The sequence below is a fragment of the Dermacentor albipictus genome, chromosome 1 (assembly GCF_038994185.2).
Source record: "Dermacentor albipictus isolate Rhodes 1998 colony chromosome 1, USDA_Dalb.pri_finalv2, whole genome shotgun sequence".
NCBI lineage: Eukaryota > Metazoa > Arthropoda > Arachnida > Ixodida > Ixodidae > Dermacentor > Dermacentor albipictus.
Window position 1 is genome coordinate 216,328,033 of NC_091821.1, and position 19,110 is coordinate 216,347,142.

General features: G+C 46.0%; 1 protein-coding gene and 1 long non-coding RNA gene across 2 annotated transcripts in view; one reads left to right on the forward strand and one right to left on the reverse strand.

Moving 5' to 3' along the window:
- LOC139056379 (transcriptional repressor scratch 2-like) overlaps positions 1-8,772 on the forward strand; it is a 34,773-nt gene extending 26,001 nt beyond the window's left edge. Inside the window, exon 2 of the mRNA XM_070534572.1 lies at positions 7,007-8,772. Coding sequence (XP_070390673.1) covers positions 7,007-7,920 — 914 coding nt within the window. The 3' untranslated portion in view covers positions 7,921-8,772. The remainder of the gene's footprint in view (positions 1-7,006) is intronic.
- The window catches only part of LOC139056380 (uncharacterized), a 118,805-nt gene continuing 107,573 nt past the window's right edge, over positions 7,879-19,110 (reverse strand). Inside the window, exon 3 of the long non-coding RNA XR_011512323.1 lies at positions 7,879-8,006. This is a non-coding gene — a long non-coding RNA (uncharacterized lncRNA). The remainder of the gene's footprint in view (positions 8,007-19,110) is intronic.

Consider the following 19,110-nt stretch of genomic DNA (forward strand, 5'->3'; position numbering starts at 1 on the left):
ATCGCGTGTCGCTCGCAGTGCAAGCCGCAGCAGCCTTCAGCAGTTCGCCGGGCGCTGTTATTTTCGACTCTGGGATGCGGCAAAAGCTTTCCCGTCTGCATAGCGGCGGATTTCATGGAGGCGCGTCGGCACGGACGTGCGACGAACACCTCATTGCATGTACTTACGACCCTTCGTTTCAGCGCACGAGGAAAACGAATGTCTGCACGTCTCATTCCCGGTGTCACCGCGTCGGAATGCAATTACTGCCGCACCGGAGGCGACTAGAGGATTACCGAAAGACACCAATGCTTGCCTTTTCTGCGTCATGTTAGTTTGCAGTAATGCTTGGTTTATTTTGCCTTCGTTTTGTTTTTGTTTTTTTCGTCTTGCGTGTTTAGTAAAAATGTCAAAACGTTAAGAAGGCAATAACCCTTCTTTAATGGAACGCGTCTGGTCACTTTTCGACATCGTGTTGCCATTTAAGCATGCATAAACACCAATACGTATCCACAAAGAATGCGATACTTTAAAAGAAGAGTATGAAACTTTGCTTAGCGGTTGACAGCATTCATCACCTAGCCCAAGACTCTTGCATTTGTCGGTGGGTTGAATAAAGCGCCATAAAAGAATTTTCTGCATGGTCAGGTTCACTAGCGCCACGCGTAAAACCACATTGCCACTGCCTTTCGATTGTGCCAAAATCATACGCACACTCACGCACGCACGCACGCGCTTCGCACACACACACACACACACACACGCACACACACACACACACGCACACACACGCACACACACACACACACACACACACACACACACACACACACACACACACACACACACACACACGCACACGCACACGCACCCGCACACGCACCCGCACACGCACACACACACACAGGCAGACAGGCAGACAGATGAACGATTGCCACGCATTGGAAACCAAGGAGTGGGGAGTGTGTATGATAGAGGTTTGAATTCCAGGGGCGCCGGAAAGTGTTCCTTAGTTCTTGTTTTCTGAAATGCAGGCCAACAGACATCGTTCACATTCTCTCTAACCAACTACATAAAGGCTATACAGTATGAAAACTTCCCTCATCCACCCCAAGCATTACACACTTTATTCTTTCACTTTTAGATCACGTTAGCATGGGATGACAAGAGTCACTCTACGCAATTCATGCTATGGCACAACATGAGAAGGCCGCCATTCTCTAGATGAGTGTTTCTCCTTTAACCAGTGCCATGCTAGGACGAAAAATTGCTAAGTACAAAATGTACTTTTTCTGAAACAAACAAAAAATGGATAGATTCACTCATGCGCCACGCATCTCAGCTTCTGCAGGCGAAAATGTACCGTCCTTTGCAGCTGATCAATTAAGGAAAATACAAAGGTGCTCACACAGGAGAGACCGAAATAATAAGCTCATATCGAGCGACGTTCATAGAATTTCATGCCCACTTTCATTGAAGTGCAAGCAATCGCACTATGAATTCGTGGACTGATAGTTTTCCCAGTGTTTTCTTTTAAACACAATATCCCTACTTAGTGAGTTGATGCATTGTTATTTTTATTACATGAGGCAATCTGTTGCGTTCTGCTTGACTAGGCCACTCGTTCAACCAACCGGCCGTGGTATCCGCATTCTGGTGGAAACGCAACACAAAAAACAGTTGCACCGTTATATTTACGTGCTCATCGAAAAAAAACAAAACAAGAAGAGATAGGAGAGTTCTAGGTGGTCAAAATGATCCGCAGAGACCAACTACGGTGTCCCTCACAGCCGGCTGCGCAGCCTTTGGGATGTAAAGCCGCGTAAATTATCATGATCATTTACGCGGCTGTACTTAAGAGAACATCTACACTTCAGTTTCGAACCAGTTTTTTTAAGTGTGTAATTAAATAATTACCGTGGTGCAATAATTAGTTTTTTTGAAGACGAGAAAAGAACGTAAGGAAGCTACTGTTATTGCTTGGAGGAACCGTGCTTCGCCTGAAAGACCCAAGAATATAGTTCTCCTTTAGTTAATTTCACTTGTTACAAAGTTAACTCTTATTGTTGTGGCTTATCACTTTTATGCACGCCCATAGGAGTATGTAGATTTGAATGCATTCGTGGGGTCGGCGATCCTTTGGAAAAACGCCATAAACGTACATTTTAACGCTCCAACGTCTGCCAGAAGGCGTTTAGAAACTCTGAACATTGACCTCGGTACGTGTCGCAGCAGGTTACGTAACCGTAGCGCAGTCTTTAGACGCGTGTTCAGGTCGTTTGCTGCCTCGAATTTCATTCCTTATAGAGAGCGCTTCCAAGTTTCAAGTCCCAGGTTTGAGCCACGCATTCTTCAGGTAGAAATACCGTGCCGTATTTTTTCTCGTTCAGGTATAGTAGGTAACCGGATTCTTTAACAACGCTTTTTGCCCGTCGCTCTGGCGAGGGCCAACTTTCGAAAAGCGTGCGGTTGCAAGCGCTGCCGAACGGTATATAGTGGAAAGACGCTGAGCGATAGCGGCGCCGCGCCGTGAAGGGTCTGCCGCCGCAAGCGAGCCATTTAGGATGCCTGCCTTGGCGACCTCACAAGCGGCGGCGCGTTGCTCCAATCCAATTTCGCGACCTGAAAGCCTCAACTTCGCCGGAGCTTCGGGAACACGCCAAGGACAAAAGAGCGCGCGCCTGCAACGGGCCAGTAGCGCCGATGGGGCCGCGCCATTGCCCGGCGTTTTTGAGCGGGCGTTTCGGTGGGGGGGGGGGGGGGGGGGGGCTCTTTATCTCGGGCCCAGGGCGCCCCGCAGCATCGCGTTGCAACAAGCACAAGAGCGCGCACAACACGCTCATCCCCGCCGCTCGCAACCTAGCTCCGCTGCTGTGGCAGAAATCGATACCGTCAAAGAGGGGCATTCTCCTCCAGTTGATAACAAGTAGAATCGAACCGCGCCTGTGGAGCCCGTTTAATCCGGCATCAAAGGCATCCGTCTGCCGCACTAGTCAGCGTTTCAGCTCAACGCGGAAGCGGAGGTGCGCCTCCATCGCCCGGATGTAGCGCGCGACGATGCCCTCAAAGCGAAGAATTTTTTTCTTCCTGTTGTCGCCTCTAGCTTTGTAGTCGTACAGGTGGAAACTCTACAGGTACGCTGGAACATCGCAAGCGACCGTTGTGAGTTGAGACCGCTAGCAGCGAACTAAAGCCGCCATCGTGGCACAACTTTTGCGCAACATATACTGACATCTGCACTTCAATACCATGGTGAGCCCCGAGAAATGCGGTAGTAAGGAACTGGCATATTTTAAGCCGCGGGAATCCTAAAATATGCCGGAAAAGGCAAGCAGGAGAATAATAAGAGCTTGTACCCGTCTAAGAGTGTATTTGTCAGGGCTATAAATGCAGAGTCAGTCGAGAGCCTTTGGAGCACGCCAGCGATAAGCCGTAGCTTGAGCAGATTGCACTGCTATATCTGGGAGCTGTAGTCTCAGTGGTCTTTGTCATTATAATTTCGCCAAAGGCTATGAGGGCTTTCGACTTTTGCCAAAGAAATGCTCACGCATGGTGTGTTTCATGTCTCTTCCACATTTCAAAGAGGCTGCACTTTACTCGAATCGCTTTGCCGTTAAGTTGCCGGGCTAGTAGCATAAAAATCGACAGTCACTACTATCACAACTCTTACAAAATGAAATTTTTAAGTCCCCTGAGTCATTAGATTGCCCCTTTTGAAAAAGCAAATGGAAGGCTTTAGCCCGAAGAGTGCTTTGGTATTCAAGAAAACAACGTAAATATGAAAAAAATATGGTATGTCACCCCCTGTTTCGGAATCCGTTCACTGAGACGTCACGGTTTCTCTCAATGGCTGGTCAAGGCTAGATATTCCCGATTATTTTAAAAGAACACATATATCATAAACGAAAATGTAGCCGTGAACATTTTGCCCCATTTTACTACAGAGAAGGCTGAAATCTGGAGAAAGACTACGAATTCACTGACACCACGCAACGATGCAATCTGTGCCATGTGGCGCGACACTCGGAATGAAAAGCTCGGCCTTCGGCATCGATTTCTTTCCGCTAAGTCCCCCTTTTCTTCATCTACATAGCGAAACAAAGACTGATAATTAGAGAGAGCAATATAAAAATATAACTTGAATAACGGTGTGATTTCACCTGCCTTTATAAAAGGCCAGTCATGTACAATATTTATTTGTTCAATGTAATGTGTCGGAAGTTTGAAATAATAAAGGAACAGCAAAAAAAAGATGCCGGGAGAAGCTCACGAATTTTTATAAAGCACGGGATATATGATATACATATAGCACCCTGTCTGTCTGAAAAACATTTCTTTACGTAAGTTTTGTACAGGGAGGGTGCGGGAGCTGTCCTTAAGGGGCTGCCCTTTACAAACACTGGGGAGCCCTTACGGGAGCCCAACACTTACGGGAGCCCATTGGCCTCGACCACCGCCCAGGCCCGCTCGACCAAGGCCCGTTGGGCCGTCAGGTCAGAGCAGCCGAGCAGGGCTGCCGCCCAGTCCTCCCGGGACGGGTTGAGTAGGGGAGCTAGATTTCGGTTTTTTTGACATGCCCACACCATGTGGAAAATCTCTAAGGACTTTTCCCCACAGTGCGTGCACTTCCCCGAGCAAGCGGGGTCAAAGCATTTTAATACTGCCGGGCACAGTAGGGTTTTGGTGTAAAGGCGAAGGAGAATGCGCTCCTCCTCCTTTGCGAGGCCCTTACAGGGCTTAGGATAGATGGAATGGCCAGATTGGTATATACCACAGAATGCAGATGAAATTTTAAAGACCATCAGAAATACAAAAAGCAAACATTTCTTTTATTGCAGATTTTTTTATATGTAATATATTTGTCCTAGCAAAATAAAGATGCTTCTACTCAATATCGTTGCATTCGCTAGCTAAAGGAAATTTAACTGCACCAAGTTCAACTGACAACGAAACTTCAAACAAGTAAATGGGACGCATTGCATTCGAAACGTACCGCTTAAAGATATACTCTCGCAACGTTGCGGATAACGGATTAGTGCGCGGCAAGGAAACTAAGTAGCCTCCATTTGTAGCCGTGAATGACCATTCGGAAATAAGAATAGAAGAGAAAGCAGGGGCCCTATAACGTAAAACTATTCCAATATGTTTCTATTCCAATTTCCTGACGTCAAATTTGCGTAACCACCGACGCAAGCACCGGGCGGTCACCCATAGGGTTGTCTGAACAGACCAATCAAACGCTCTCCTCGTTCATAGGAGGTCCCTTTTGTTTGCTTGAAAAACGAATAACATTGCCTACACTGAGCGGCTTGTTGTATCTAATTGGCTGACAAGAGGCGAGGAGAACGCTCAAGTGGAGAGGGATTCACTAGGGCAGAGCCAGTGCACTGAAAACCTATAACCGGATGAAGAGGGTGGTGCCGGCATCTGCGATTGGTCGGCTTTCCCTTACTTAGCTTGTGGTGGCTGGTCGAAAATCGCGGCGGCATGCAACGGAAGCTTAAGAATGACGCTAAAATTGACCCTCAGCAAAGAAGAGTTGGCAGAATGAGGTAGTAAACGTGTCGAAAGTGCTTGAAAACGTTACACGGTCACGCAAGAAGTTTTATTATACGCAAATACACCCATGCTCTCCGGCAGGTGCGAGTAGCCAGCGTCTCAGCGATCGGCGGCAGCTATCTTTTGTTCCTTTCGGAACGGGGCAGCCTGCGGCTATTCCGAAAAAAATTCAGTTTTGTTCGGCATATTGATGCATCTTTATCGCGTACACGTCACTTTGACGCGGTGAGTTCGTGCGGTTTTGTGACGTCGCGTGACAGGCAGGTGAAGTGGGTGCAGCCCGAAAACTTTTTACCAATAGCCGAGGGCTAGTGGCGAAAAGGGGTCGAATCAGAAATAACTGTTTTTCTTTTTTCTGTCAAATCAAGCATAATCAGTGTGCACACATCATATCAGATGGGGAGGTATTGCGGTTTTTGTAACGTCGCGTGACAGACAGGTGAAGTGGGGGGTGGTCGAAAAAAGTTTTTGACCAATCGCGGAGGGCTGATAGCAGAATTGGAATAGAAAAGTTTGGAATAGTTTTACGTTATAGCGCCCCAGAACTAACGGCGCTTTAACGTAACACTATGCCAATATGTTTTTATTCCGATCTCGTGACGTCAAATTTACGTAACCACCAAGGCAAGCATCGGGCGGTAACCCGCAGTGTTGTTTGAAAAGCTAAATCAAATGCGCTTCTCGTTTATAGCATGCCACTTTCTTTTGCTTTCAAAGAGAATAGCATTGCCTGCATTGAGCTGTTTTTTTTATCTAATTGGCTGAGAAGAGGCGAGGAACTCCAAGGAAGAGAGTTTCGATGGGGCCGAGCCAGCACAGTGAAAGTAGATAACCGGATGAGGAGGGTGGTGCCGGCGTCTGCGATTGGTCCGCTTCCCCTTGCTTATCTTGCGGTGGCTGGTGGAAAATCGCGGCGGCTTGCAACGGAAGTTTAAAAATGCCGCTAAAACGAAGCCTCAGCAAAAACAGTTGGCAGAGCGATGTCGTATACGTGCCGAAAGGTCTCGATAAAGTTATGCTGCCAAGCAAAACCTTTTATTACGCGCAAATAAATCCATGCTCCTCGGCAGCTCCGGGAAGCCAGTGCCACAGTGATAGGCGGGCAGCCATCATCCACTCATGTAGGAACGGATCAATCTCCGGATATTCAGATATTTCAGTTTTGTTCGGCATATTAATGCGCCTTTAACGCGAACACGCCACTTTGACGAAGTGAATTTTCGCGGTTTTGCAACGTCGCGTAAGAGACAGGCGAAGTGGGCGCAGCCCCAGAACATTTGACCAATAGCCATCGGTGAAACGACGCCTTTTTCGCTAATGGCGAAAAAGGCGTCGTACATGTCGTACATGTCTCAGCTGCCGAGGCAAGTTGCTCGTTACATAATGCTAACCACGCAAATACCGCGATGCGAGGGACTTGAGCACCTTGTGGTAGCAATGATGAGGTCAAAGGTTGCATTCTGCGCAGGTTTCATCCATGACTACTCAACGGGCCAGCTGGCCCTGGGTGCGGAAAGCTTGGTGGCGCCCGAGCGGGCCGCCGCGTACAGCCCACTGCGCGATGAGCCGCGGGTGCTGGACCTGAGCGGGCCCGAGTTCTACTCGCGACCTCCGCTGGGCTCGGCACCTCTGCCGCTGGCCCCGGTGCAGGCGGCCGAACCATCAAGCGAAGGAGGGGCTCGCAGCAGCAGCCCGGCCTCCTCCTCGTGCTCGTCCACCTCGTTCGGCGCCGCCCGCAGTGGGGCCGTGACCGTGAGCTACACGTACGACGCCTTCTTCATCAGCGACGGCCGGTCTCGGCGCCGCACGACCGTCTCGGGCCTGCCAGGCGCCACGCGGCGCCCTGTCACCGAGGACCGGCCCCGCTACACGTGCGGCGAGTGCGGCAAGCACTACGCGACCTCGTCGAACCTGTCGCGCCACAAGCAGACGCACCGCAGCCCGGACTCGCAGCTGGCCAAGAAGTGCCCGACGTGCGCCAAGGTGTACGTGTCCATGCCGGCGCTGGCCATGCACGTGCTGACGCACAACCTGAGCCACAAGTGCCCCGTGTGCGGCAAGGCGTTCTCGCGGCCCTGGCTCCTGCAGGGCCACATGCGCTCGCACACCGGCGAGAAGCCGTTCGGCTGCGCCCACTGCGGCAAGGCGTTCGCCGACCGCTCCAACCTGCGCGCCCACATGCAGACCCACTCGGGCCTCAAGCACTTCCGCTGCGCGCGCTGCCACAAGTCGTTCGCGCTCAAGTCCTACCTCAACAAGCACCTCGAGTCGGCCTGCTTCAAAGACGGCGCGACGCCTTCGCCTCCTTCTCCGGCGCTGCCGCCCGCCGAACACCACCAGCTGGGTCCCGCCATGGCCGCCGTTTTGGGCCTCACCACCTAAGACCTCTGGGCTCACTTCCTCCCGCGTTGCCGCCACCTCCTCCGTGAAGCGCTTGTCATTTTTTTGTTTCTCCGCCCACTGCAAAGCTAATCGAGGTAGGAAACACACACCGAAAGCAGTTGCACTCACGCCTCGTTAATAATGGCGTCCGTTCCGACAAGTGCGAAGTACGCGCGCGCGCGCGAGAAAAGAAACCGGTGCCCTTGTTCCTTTTTACGAGTTTTAAGAAGAAATAATCGCTTTCGCTGAGGCAACACTCAGGTGAGATCAGTCACTCCTAAAACGTATGCAAAGTGCACTGCGAAACCCTGTAAACTTACTAAGTTAACCTTGTGCAATTCTTTCACGATCAACGTCTCTGACGGTGGCCGTGTGTACATCTCTTGACCAAAATAATGCTGCATGCTCGCGAATTAGACGTGTTTTTGTGACTTACCACTACATGTCCGCAAAACAACGATAAATACCTGGCGTTTCTCCAGTAATGTGGTTAGACGTGCTCAGGCATTTCATTCACTTTTGCTGCTATGCAAACGTGTACACAGTGATTCCCTCGTTTGCTACGTAGAGAAATTGTTGTTGGCGTAAGGAAATTTTATCTTGCGCGGACTGCGGTAGACTTCATAGTGTACAGGACTTCCCGGCTATATACAGCCTTCATTTTATAGCGCGGTCTAAAGACTACATGCATTAGGATAGGAACAAAACGTAAAAAGTTATATTTTAATTACTCGCTGGCAGGAAAATGTGAAACTCGTAGGGGTATTGCGCAATAAAACTAAAACTGCGCTAGGCAACTGCGTAATGCGATCATACAGCTTCAACGTGTTTCTAACATCCAGATGTTCTTCATGCTTTCTGGGGCATTCGCCATTCTTGAGCTAAAGAGCTAATGAACGAGAAATTTTTGAAAAAAAAAAAATTCGCGACACCACTTTTATCTTATTCTTTACTCCGCTTGAATTTCTTGACGGCGCCTCTTCTGGCGTCTGTTGCCAATCATCCACTGGTGAGAAGGAAAATTCGCGGCCTAGAGACCACCTCACCCGTTCATCGTTCCTGCACACGGCTATAGACAGCGCATTGCGCGAAATTCGTTTTCGTTTCATGGGAGGGGGAAAAAAGACGGTGTGCGCAAGTCAATACACAAGTTTCCGCGCAGGTGTTCAGCGACAATCGATGAAGGCAGCATGGCGTAGCTTTTTGAACGCACTATCCGTCCGTACAACACGAGCCCGCTATGCTGTAGAGCGGACAACTTGATTTCTTTGCGTTAGTTGGGTGTCGTTCTCCCTCTACCCATAGTAGTATCTTCCCGTCTTCCCTCTTCAATAGGCTCCTCATGATGTTCTTCCACAGAAGTTAGAATTCATCCCTCCCCACAGCGAAAAAAATAAAGATATTACGTAGTAAGAGTCTTCCCCTTTTCAAATCTGACATTAAACTTCTTATTGTATTCTTTCATGCTGTCAGCAAAAAAATTGCAGAATAGTTCCGCGCTCTTTACGAGTTTCACCGTTCCAACATTTTCTCGCATCGCGTAGCGTGTACCATATTGCGACGATGTTTTATTTCGCTTGCGAAAATTTACCTTCCGAAACATCGCACTTAGAAGTGGCAACACTTTTTTCTTCTGTTTTTCCCCAACTTCATGACACTGGCCTGTGTGTAGTCGCTCCCGCTTTGATACGCTACATAAGTTCGAGGTGCGATCATTATCCTCGACTCTATTTTGAATACGCAACTCGAACGGAAGTTGGAAGCCACGTGGGCTTCGTTCGCTTTTCCGCTCCGACTTTCATGCCGTGTGTCGACATCACGGGGAAAAAAATGTAGCTTGTATATAATGCGAGGTCGTAGATACAGCCGCGTCTAACGCCATATGCGGACCACTTTTGAGGGTTATTCAGTGAAACACGTTTCTTAAGTACGTTGGAACCGACAGCGCTTGACTCAAGCAGGTCGCTTTTGAACGGGACTTCCAATTCAATATAACGGCATCACATCAGGTAGTGTGGGAGTTATGGAACCGACGACACAGGGTTGAGTCACTGCAGAAAAATCGGTTTAGAGGGAAATTACAAGTATCGTTGGAGAAAGGAACAAAAGCAAGGACCATTTTTCAAGCGTGTGATTGTCTCCTAGCAAATTGAGAAAAATTCCGATGTCTTTAACTTTATAGGGATGCTAAATTTCGTGCCCCATTTTTTTGGTGTGTATTCCTATTAGCAGGTATTCCGACTAAGGTATCGTCTCTGGCAAAGAAATAAGCAGCCGTCGTAGTAATTATTTTTTCTTCACAAATAACGCAGTTGAGGTGTTAATCTTCAATGCGTTCTAATATAGACAAGAGTACCTCTTCTTTCCTTGTCCTGAACAAGACAGAAGATAACTCTCAATTTTCGACCCGTATACTCGAGCCCGAAGGAATTAAACTGAAACAAAGTGCATACTTAGGGAGCACAGCCTAACGGCGCCCACTAGGCAAGTGGCGACTGAGCCACGTTGCGACTACTGGTAGGGATTGAATTAAAAAAAAAATTGACAGCTTCTTATGAGCTATCAAAAGTCAGAGACACAACTGTTGCCACTGTGTCAGGTGTCGAAGTCGTTTGTACATTTGTATATAGAAATGTAGCTAGACTTACCCGTAGAAGTAGTAAACCAGTGAGATCTATCATGAGTAACATTCAAAGAGGTGCAGGCGTACGTACAAGAAGCACTTTGCTTCGCTTACTTTTTTTCCCGCTGAAACATATTTCCCATTCATATAGAATTAGAGCAAACGCTAAGCTTATGTTACTCCATTTAAGCGAGAAAAATGGCAAGTTGGCATCGAGCAATGTTCCATTAGAGCCACCCGATAAGGCTCGTATGATGGCTGGTGCTGATGCATGCAAGAAAATAGCGCGATAAGCAGGACTTACGATCCTATGATATGAAGTGCCACTCAATTATATTCCGCAAATGTGTTCGACCACACCGCTTGCTCTTCGTGGTGTTAACTGCGCAAAACGTAGAAGGGACACGAGACGAGAAGACAGCACCACAGCGCTTGTGGTGTCGTCTTCTCGTATCGTGTCCCTTCTACGTTTCGCGCTGTTAACACCATGATGGAAAAAACCAACAAGCCCAAGCTGCTATTTTATGCTTGCTCTTCGGCAGCCGTTATTCACCCCGAAGCACATGAGCGCAGAAGTGCATTCGGTGAAGCTGTCTTCCACAACAGGCGGCAGCTATACGTATCTGAGCAAAAAAAAAAAAAAAATTGCACGTCTGGAGCACAGTGCTGCAGGAGGCAGTTGAAGGCTCGGAGTGGTACCTAAAGCTAGTACTTAGCTCTAAGAGCGACGATTAAGCATATTACTCTAAATTTTCGCTGTCAATCCAATTTATGATGTTATTTCAGTGAGCCTGAATGCTTATGAAGAGAAGTCTACTGCAGACGTCAACTACGATTGTCTCAGTAGTAGTTGTGACACCAGACTCAATGGTCAACTGCTTTGTGCTCCCACGTACCGTCCGCATTGTAGATGTACACTCGTTTTGTTCGACTGCTTCCTAAGGTGAAAAAGATAATTATGATATTTTGACTTCATTTGACGTTTTGCGTGTATACCAGCCTGCTATGTCTGTTTATGTACTTATTTTCTGCATAACGGTGCCTTTTGTATTTCAGCTGTTACTTTAGCTTAGTTTTCTATCTGCTTAAAACCGGTTTTTCAGCAATAAATATGTAGACAGTTTTATGCGATTCCATAATAAACGAAATCGTAAAATTGGCTGTTGGGCAGTATAATTATTAGTTGCAATCCTTCCCCATGAACAATGTAAAATCAATAATAATAATGCGCAAATACTCTTTTTTTTCTTAGGTAAGAGCGCGTTCGATATGTCTTAGCTAATGTATTGAGGCCACGGCTTTGTACAGATTGAAAAGGATCCTGCGTCGTTACAAGGGTTAATATTTTGTAATTCAGAAAAAAAAAAACGCCAATATTGCGCTCAATAAATCCCGGTCATTGACCGAGCCTCCACGTTTCAAACGAACTACATTGCGTCAGCTATCGACGTCTTGGTATGTGGCGGAACGCAGTATTTGTGGTGTAAAGTAGAGTATCGTTGTTGTGGTTAATAAAGGTGTGCGAATGGCTTCAGTTTCCGGACTGATCGGACAATAACATAGATGTAGCTTGATAAGACGAGCAATATTCAGCAAGCGAGGTGTATATTTACACTGTGGCTGTACGCGTAAAAGGTGCACTATGTGCGCGTGGCGCGTATTATATTAGCCGCGTCGAGCTGTTTTATACGAATCAGATCAAATTGCAAGCCAATGATAATTTTCTCTGGCTCATCACAACAATACAGCATCTGCCGGCAGTTGAGGACGCGTGGTCGATGCTTCTATAACTTCGCTTTTTTTCTTCTTCTTTTATTTGCATCGAACCAGTTGAGATCAACATAATCAGTTTTCATTCGCAACATAATACAGCATAACATTGCGCGATATCTAAAGAATACTCCCGCAGAAGCAGAAACAATAATTTATTGGGACCGAATAACGGGGCACGAAAATCAGTTCACGCAGTAAAGACAACCAGCCTAACGATACAGGAAGGAACACGACCAGCACGAACAAAAAAAAAAAAAGAACACCATACACTCGAAACATTAGGTGTCCAGCAATTCATGTGTCCAGTCTTGACAGTCGCGTTCGTCGCTGGGTCGTGAGAGTCTATTCCACCAACTCGCTCAAAGCTACACCCTGCTCATAAGATAACCAAAGGGTCATGTAGCCTAATGCTAACGCATTTGCGTTATTTTGGGAAAAATATTCTTGGATGTTGAACAAAACAGATACAAGTGAACTGCATGAATGCAAATAGAAACCCCTTGAATAAGAAATGTTACTGAAGTCTAAAAAGCAATGTAGAATACGACCTTTAAGGTATTCAACGTTCTAGTCAAAAATGTGTCCAAAGAATACCAGCAGCAGTGCTCAGCCTCAAGCAAACTGACAGAGAGCGCACATGACTTTCATGCGAGCACTTCAATACAGGGTCGCCTTTCAACGCGTTAGTGGTGGCCAACATTCGCACATCTTTACGTGACCTGCTGTATCTGCTGTAGTATAGTTCGCATAGCAATAACCTGGCTAAAACGTGCAATCTTCGAAAACAAAGTGCATTAGCGCTATATAGACATCACGTAGTCTCCTATGCAATCCCGACAAAGAGAGAGACCGAGCTGTTCCACACGCTAGAAAGTCCTCGCTCCCTCGGGGACAGCTCGTACACGCTCGGATCCCTTCCCGGGTCCGACCCCGGCTGTGTTCTCCTTTAACTCTGCAACGACCACTGTCTAGTTTTGGGTGTTACTGATGCTGCATCTGACTTTCTAGCGAAGGCCCTCCCGGTGTTCCGCGATGGAATCTTTGTTCCCGCGGTCCCGTAGTCATTGCCAAGCGCGCTCTTGTATCGAGAAGCTAGGAATTAGTGCTAGGCGTGCCTCACCGTTCTGCAGTAGACAGCCACCGGAGAGGCTTTTGGTTCGACCCTTCGCCGGAGCGGATCGCCCCGGCGGCTAGACAGCTTCCCAACTACAGTCGTCTTGCCACAAAGCAATCGACATATTCGACCAGCAATAATACATTGTACAGTTTGTCGCGCAGTGCGCCACTTTGCGCTTGCGAATAGGTGTAGCCAGGGCGCAGTGGATGCTTGGCTTACAGCATCGCGCGCGGTTGTGTATAGTCCTCGACGCCTGTGCGCCGCTTTCCCAGCAACGATATATACCGCTGAGACAGCAAGCGGTGTGATAGGAAACGCTTTGCTTTCTTTGCCACTGTACAGATGGTTATACAGGCACTACTTTATACTTCAAAGTAGAGACAATCGAAATAGAATTGTGTCTAGTGCCGACGAGAATGTACCGTGTGGCTTCTGCTTTGTACAAATGCTTCGTAAACGTCTGTTTTTGTAAATAGGCGCCGGAATGCGAGTGGTTCTCGTTTTGTGCTTGTGCCGGTGTGCTTTCGTGTTACGGCTTCTCTCTTCGCTAATGTGGTTCGCCTACGTCAGCTGTAGTATACGTCTGAAGTGGCGATCTGAAGTGCATTCACAATCTCCGATACTTGGCTGGCTCTGCCAATGCGTGCTGATATTACTCCGTCGTTCAGTATTCCTTCGCTGCTTATGAGTTCAAAGGCATGACGAGCGTCTTTGGTTACAAAAACTTCGGTTCACGTTCAATAGGGAAACCGGGATCGTTGAACTAATCCGAATCGATGAGAAGGTACCCAGTGCTCCCATGTTATTTTAAGAGCAACACATAAATTACATTCGCGATGCATTGGGAAACTTGAGCTTTGTAATTTCACAAATATTTATGCTGACTTCTCACCGATATCGCGCACTATCAGTGCTAAGCGCCGGATCTGAAAAATCCAGTGGATGAGAAGGGGAGAATTACGGTGAAAGCTACGTAGTTCTTTTTCCACAAATAGCCACACCTTTAAACCGAAATCCCAGCAGATAACCTAAATGTCACAGTGAAATGCGGGGAATGTAGGGAAATCTACTCGCACATTTGCAGCTAGATTTCATTCAATGAGGCAAAACGCACAAATTAAGCACTGCATGCTAATACTTAACTTCGTTACATGTGCAACTGCGCTAAAGAAAGAAAGAAAAGAAAAACCAAGAGCTAATCACTACATAATGTTATGCAAAGAAGCTTGAACCTGTGTTGGGTCCGACATATCCCGCTGTTTGAGCACAATAAGTCTGGATGATGGCAGCCTACCCATGACAGCAAATGACACAGTCTCGGAGTTAGGTGTCTTTTATGAAAGCAATATGCATAAACGCTGATAAAAAAGCCGCATACATGGCTGCGTTACTTTTGAATACTGGCCAGCGTGGGGTTGTTGAATGACGCAGCAAGAAAGTGGCAGAAGTCAAGCCAAGTCACTCTGCGCGCTTTAACGTGAACTGACTATATAGAGCGCTTCGCCGATATGTCGCTAACATCGCTCTTACTGTTATAGATTTGATGAACGTATATGAATAGTAGTTACAAAGTGTGTTCGTGCGTGTTACATAGGGCATTCAGACTGCGCTATTTTTTCTTCGCGAAGTTCTCTAGCGGTCGACGCGTCCTGTTGAGGTCTAGCAGCATCGCTTTCAGCTTTATGAAACTTTAAATGTTACGCTCATTTGAGCAGCCTATCCGTGGCTATAGAGCAAGGAACTGCCAAGTAATTTGATATGCTATATAATCCTGCTTCGAAGGCGTTAGGTAATCCATTGCGGCAGAAACATTGTACATCTTGTTTATTAGAGGAATCAAACACTTCAAATGCCCTGAGCATAATATCTTTCTCGTTCATTTTGCTGTCGAACGACTTTCGCGCTATCAGCAGAAGGCTTAAGGTTACGTAATAAAGCTGATCATCTATTTCGCTTAACAACTACTTGGCGAGCGGGTACTTGAGCATGAAACGGCCGCTTACTCTATTTGAGACTCTGTTCGGAACCTTTCGTTTGTGTAGCATGAAATAGAGTTCGAAGAGACGTAACCAAATGTACGCCAGTAGGGACTGTTCCCGGACTGCAGTAAAGATTTCAGTGGGTATTACTGAGCTCCAAATTATGCACAATCATGTGATGTTAAAGCATATGGTGTCAATCTTGAAAATTACAGCGATGCGTTACAAAAGTAAATACGCATTGAAATGACATTCTAAAATAGTAGGAATAATATGTGGGAAGATTCACACATTTTTCATGCCTTCTTAGAAGGAAATGGGGAAATAATTATATTATCACACTATATTTACTGCATTGCCCAGCTTACCAAAATTGCTACGTAATGAAGATGTGGAGTTAGGCAAAAAAAAAAAAGCCTAGACTGGTAACAATTGGTTACTTCGGAAAATTAGCAAATAGGAAGGAAGATTTTGTGATATTGATCTCATTTTTCACGACGCCAAAAGCACCAATAGAATAGCTCGCTGTGCTATTGGCTGTGTACATAGTGCTGTCCTTTGTGAGTTACCAGCGTGAAGGAAGCATTGCTTGGCGACTGTTCGCAATAACATTTGCGCGCACATAAAAAGATGTATAACTGCTTTGTAACCACTTTCAGCCCCACCTACTTCAGATCGCATTGAACCGGTTGTGTAAACACTGTAGTCGCTACGCTGTACAAGAAAGCGCAAGCAATAAATACAAAATGCTAAAGTTTACTCGCCAACCCTATACGTATCCATGGCGCTTGTACCATGCGCCGCCATCTGCTCCTCACTCTGTTAATCTACACAGTTATGTTTCCCGAGAGCTTCTTGCAATCGCATGGCCTGCGGCATTTGTCAGTGAGCAGCATACAAATCTGACCGATAACGGCTACAGAAAATTCTAAGTCGTCGATCACAAACACGGGGTCTTTTTGCAGCAATAAATAATATTTTATGCATTGACAACACCTGTACCTTAAACTAAAGCAATAATTTTACCGCTTGCGGACCTTCGAACACGCATAAGCTATGCGACTTCTGGTAGTTTTTGCTTTTACGCCTGTAAGCTGGCTATGCATGGACGACTGTATAATAAGAGGCATGCATTCGTTGTTTTATTAAGGCTTAAAGAGAACGTAGGCGATGCGAAAAGAGACTAAGCAATAAGGCTGCTTGATTGCTGCCAAAAAGAGCGAAATGGTTTCGTTTTGAGCGTTTCTCTTCTTGTAGTGTACATCTCTCTTCTAGACTGCATGATATTCAATTGTACTTCTGCTGTAAGACTCTATTGCATGTGTAGCAGTGCACTGTATAAAAACTAAATTCGTCTAGTTTTTATTGTAGGTGCATGTCTTTGACAAAATATAACGACTAGGTCGCACTAATTGCGACCTTCGCTTCAGGTTTGACATCAACGAAAGTCCTTCACGTGGAGTTCTGGTGCATGTTGCCGACTGAAGTTAGTCTTCAGACTACGGCTTCTTTGTGTCCGTGTCCATGCCAGTATTAAACCAAGTGCTAATAAAAAAATGTTGGTGTTAGCGTGTTCAGAGTGTTGTTTTCGAGAGTTCCGAAGCAGTCTTCACTGCTGAGGCGCTGTTATTCATATTTCTGTCAATATCAAGCGCCTAAAGAAAGAAAACAAGTACTCCTAAAAGACATGAGCTCACATATTCACAAAAGTTTGAAGATTCATGTGTTAATAATAAAAATTGGTAAATACTGCACTATGAGGCAGAGGCACAGCCAGGAACGTGAACTGGAAGATATTCATGATCCCAGAATTCACGGAAAGGGGAGTTCTAAATAAAACGTCAGCCATATTCTATAAATATACGCATAAAAAGTGTCAGTAATGCAAGAAAAGAACCACTGCAAACAAAAGTGAGGAAAATTTACCATTACCGAGAGAAATGTGGTCTTCCACACACCCCATGACTGGCTTCGCCACTGCTTGTTGAACGTTTTAGAAAATTATGTGGAGAACCTTAAATTAAAAAAAAAAAACAAGGAAAGAAATTTTTTCCTGTTTTACGAACGACGACAGAAAGTGTATTAGTTATGGTGCGCATTTCAGAAATCGACTTTCTCCGATATTGTTCATCTGAGATTTCACGGCACTTGGCCGGGTTCTATTCCAACAAATGCGATAATGTGAAGCCCAGGTAATTCTCACATCTCCGAAAGAGCCTAAAATATTGCTTTGTGCCCTGTTTTGTGTGGATTTTATTCACGTTTGAGACCCAGGTTCTTGTGTATCATTGAATACATATGTACATGTAATTAAAGTTACTGTTCTCGGTTTTCCGTTCAGTGTAATTATACATAATGAAATAAACGCTAATATATTGTGTTCGATAAAACTGCGGCAGAGTAATGTTCACTTTTAAGAATATTTATTTTAGAGACAACATGTCTTGGCTATTGTTTTGAAGGGTGTTTTACAATTGTTTTGTGAATTCCTTGAAGAAAGAGCGAAATAAATAGTCTTTGAACATACTTTTGTTGTGGTCCTGTTGTTCATTTTGTATAGCTATTACGGTGCCCAAATTTATTACTATAACAAGAATAGCCACCAGAACATTGTAGCTGTTTACGAAAAGAAAGGATTAGGGGCTGAATTCACGAAATTTTTCGTCATTATCAACTGTTTGTCATTAGCCAGCCACTCTTCATTTACTTAATTCGTTATTAAGATTGTCGGAATTTAGTTCTTCAGAACTGCTTTAGCGTGTGAGCTGATTTGTGAATATCGGCTTCCATTTCTGTCTGGCAGCTGTATTTTACCAAGGCATGCATGGCTGCGGAACCTTGATAAAATGCACAGTAAATCTACTATCAGCTACAGCATGCCTATCATTTTGCCAAAAGACAGCATTTAGATCAAAACCAATGACATCACGCTTTTCGTTACTACAGTAATTCATCTCCACTCGTTTTCACAAAAACCGTTTCGCAAATTACGTACTCGCGTAGAGCCTCCTAATTTGTTGCAGCGCAGTCACAACGACACGACCATAGACGGCCCATGGGACAACACACAGCGCTCTGTACTGTCTCATGCGCCGTCGTGGCCGCGTTACAAACATTTAGAAGGGCACATACCAACAAGCCCATACTGTGGTTCTCAAAGCGCCGTTTATGCTTGCAGCCACTACTCAAAGAGCGAACGAAGGACAGACCAGTTTGCACAAGCGGGATAAACTAATTCCTAAAATGCACGGACTCTGATGAACTTTTTTCTAAAAGTTTTCACAATGTTGAAACATAAAACTCCCATAGCCGACGCTCAGGCAAAACAAAAAATGAAAAAATAAAGAAAATATCACTGGCGGTTTCTGCTGCCACATTGTACTTAGCAAAACCAAAACGCACATAGAAAACGCTTCTGCTAATGCAAAACAACAAGCTGTTAAGTGTAGTCTTGTGAGCACATGTACACACAAAAGTTCGTATCTTAGTTGAACGGTAATACACTTTGCTTTCCCACAAGAGAGGAAAGAAAGGGAAGAGAAGGCAGGGATCTTAACTAGAAAAGCGTTTGATTGGCCACCCTACGCTAGGGGAAGGGAGCATGGGAATATAGAGAAGCGAGAGAGGAAGGCTGTGAATGTGCGCATGCGCGCAGACTGCAGCACACAGTCAAAGGGTTTCGCGCTAGCCAGTCGTTC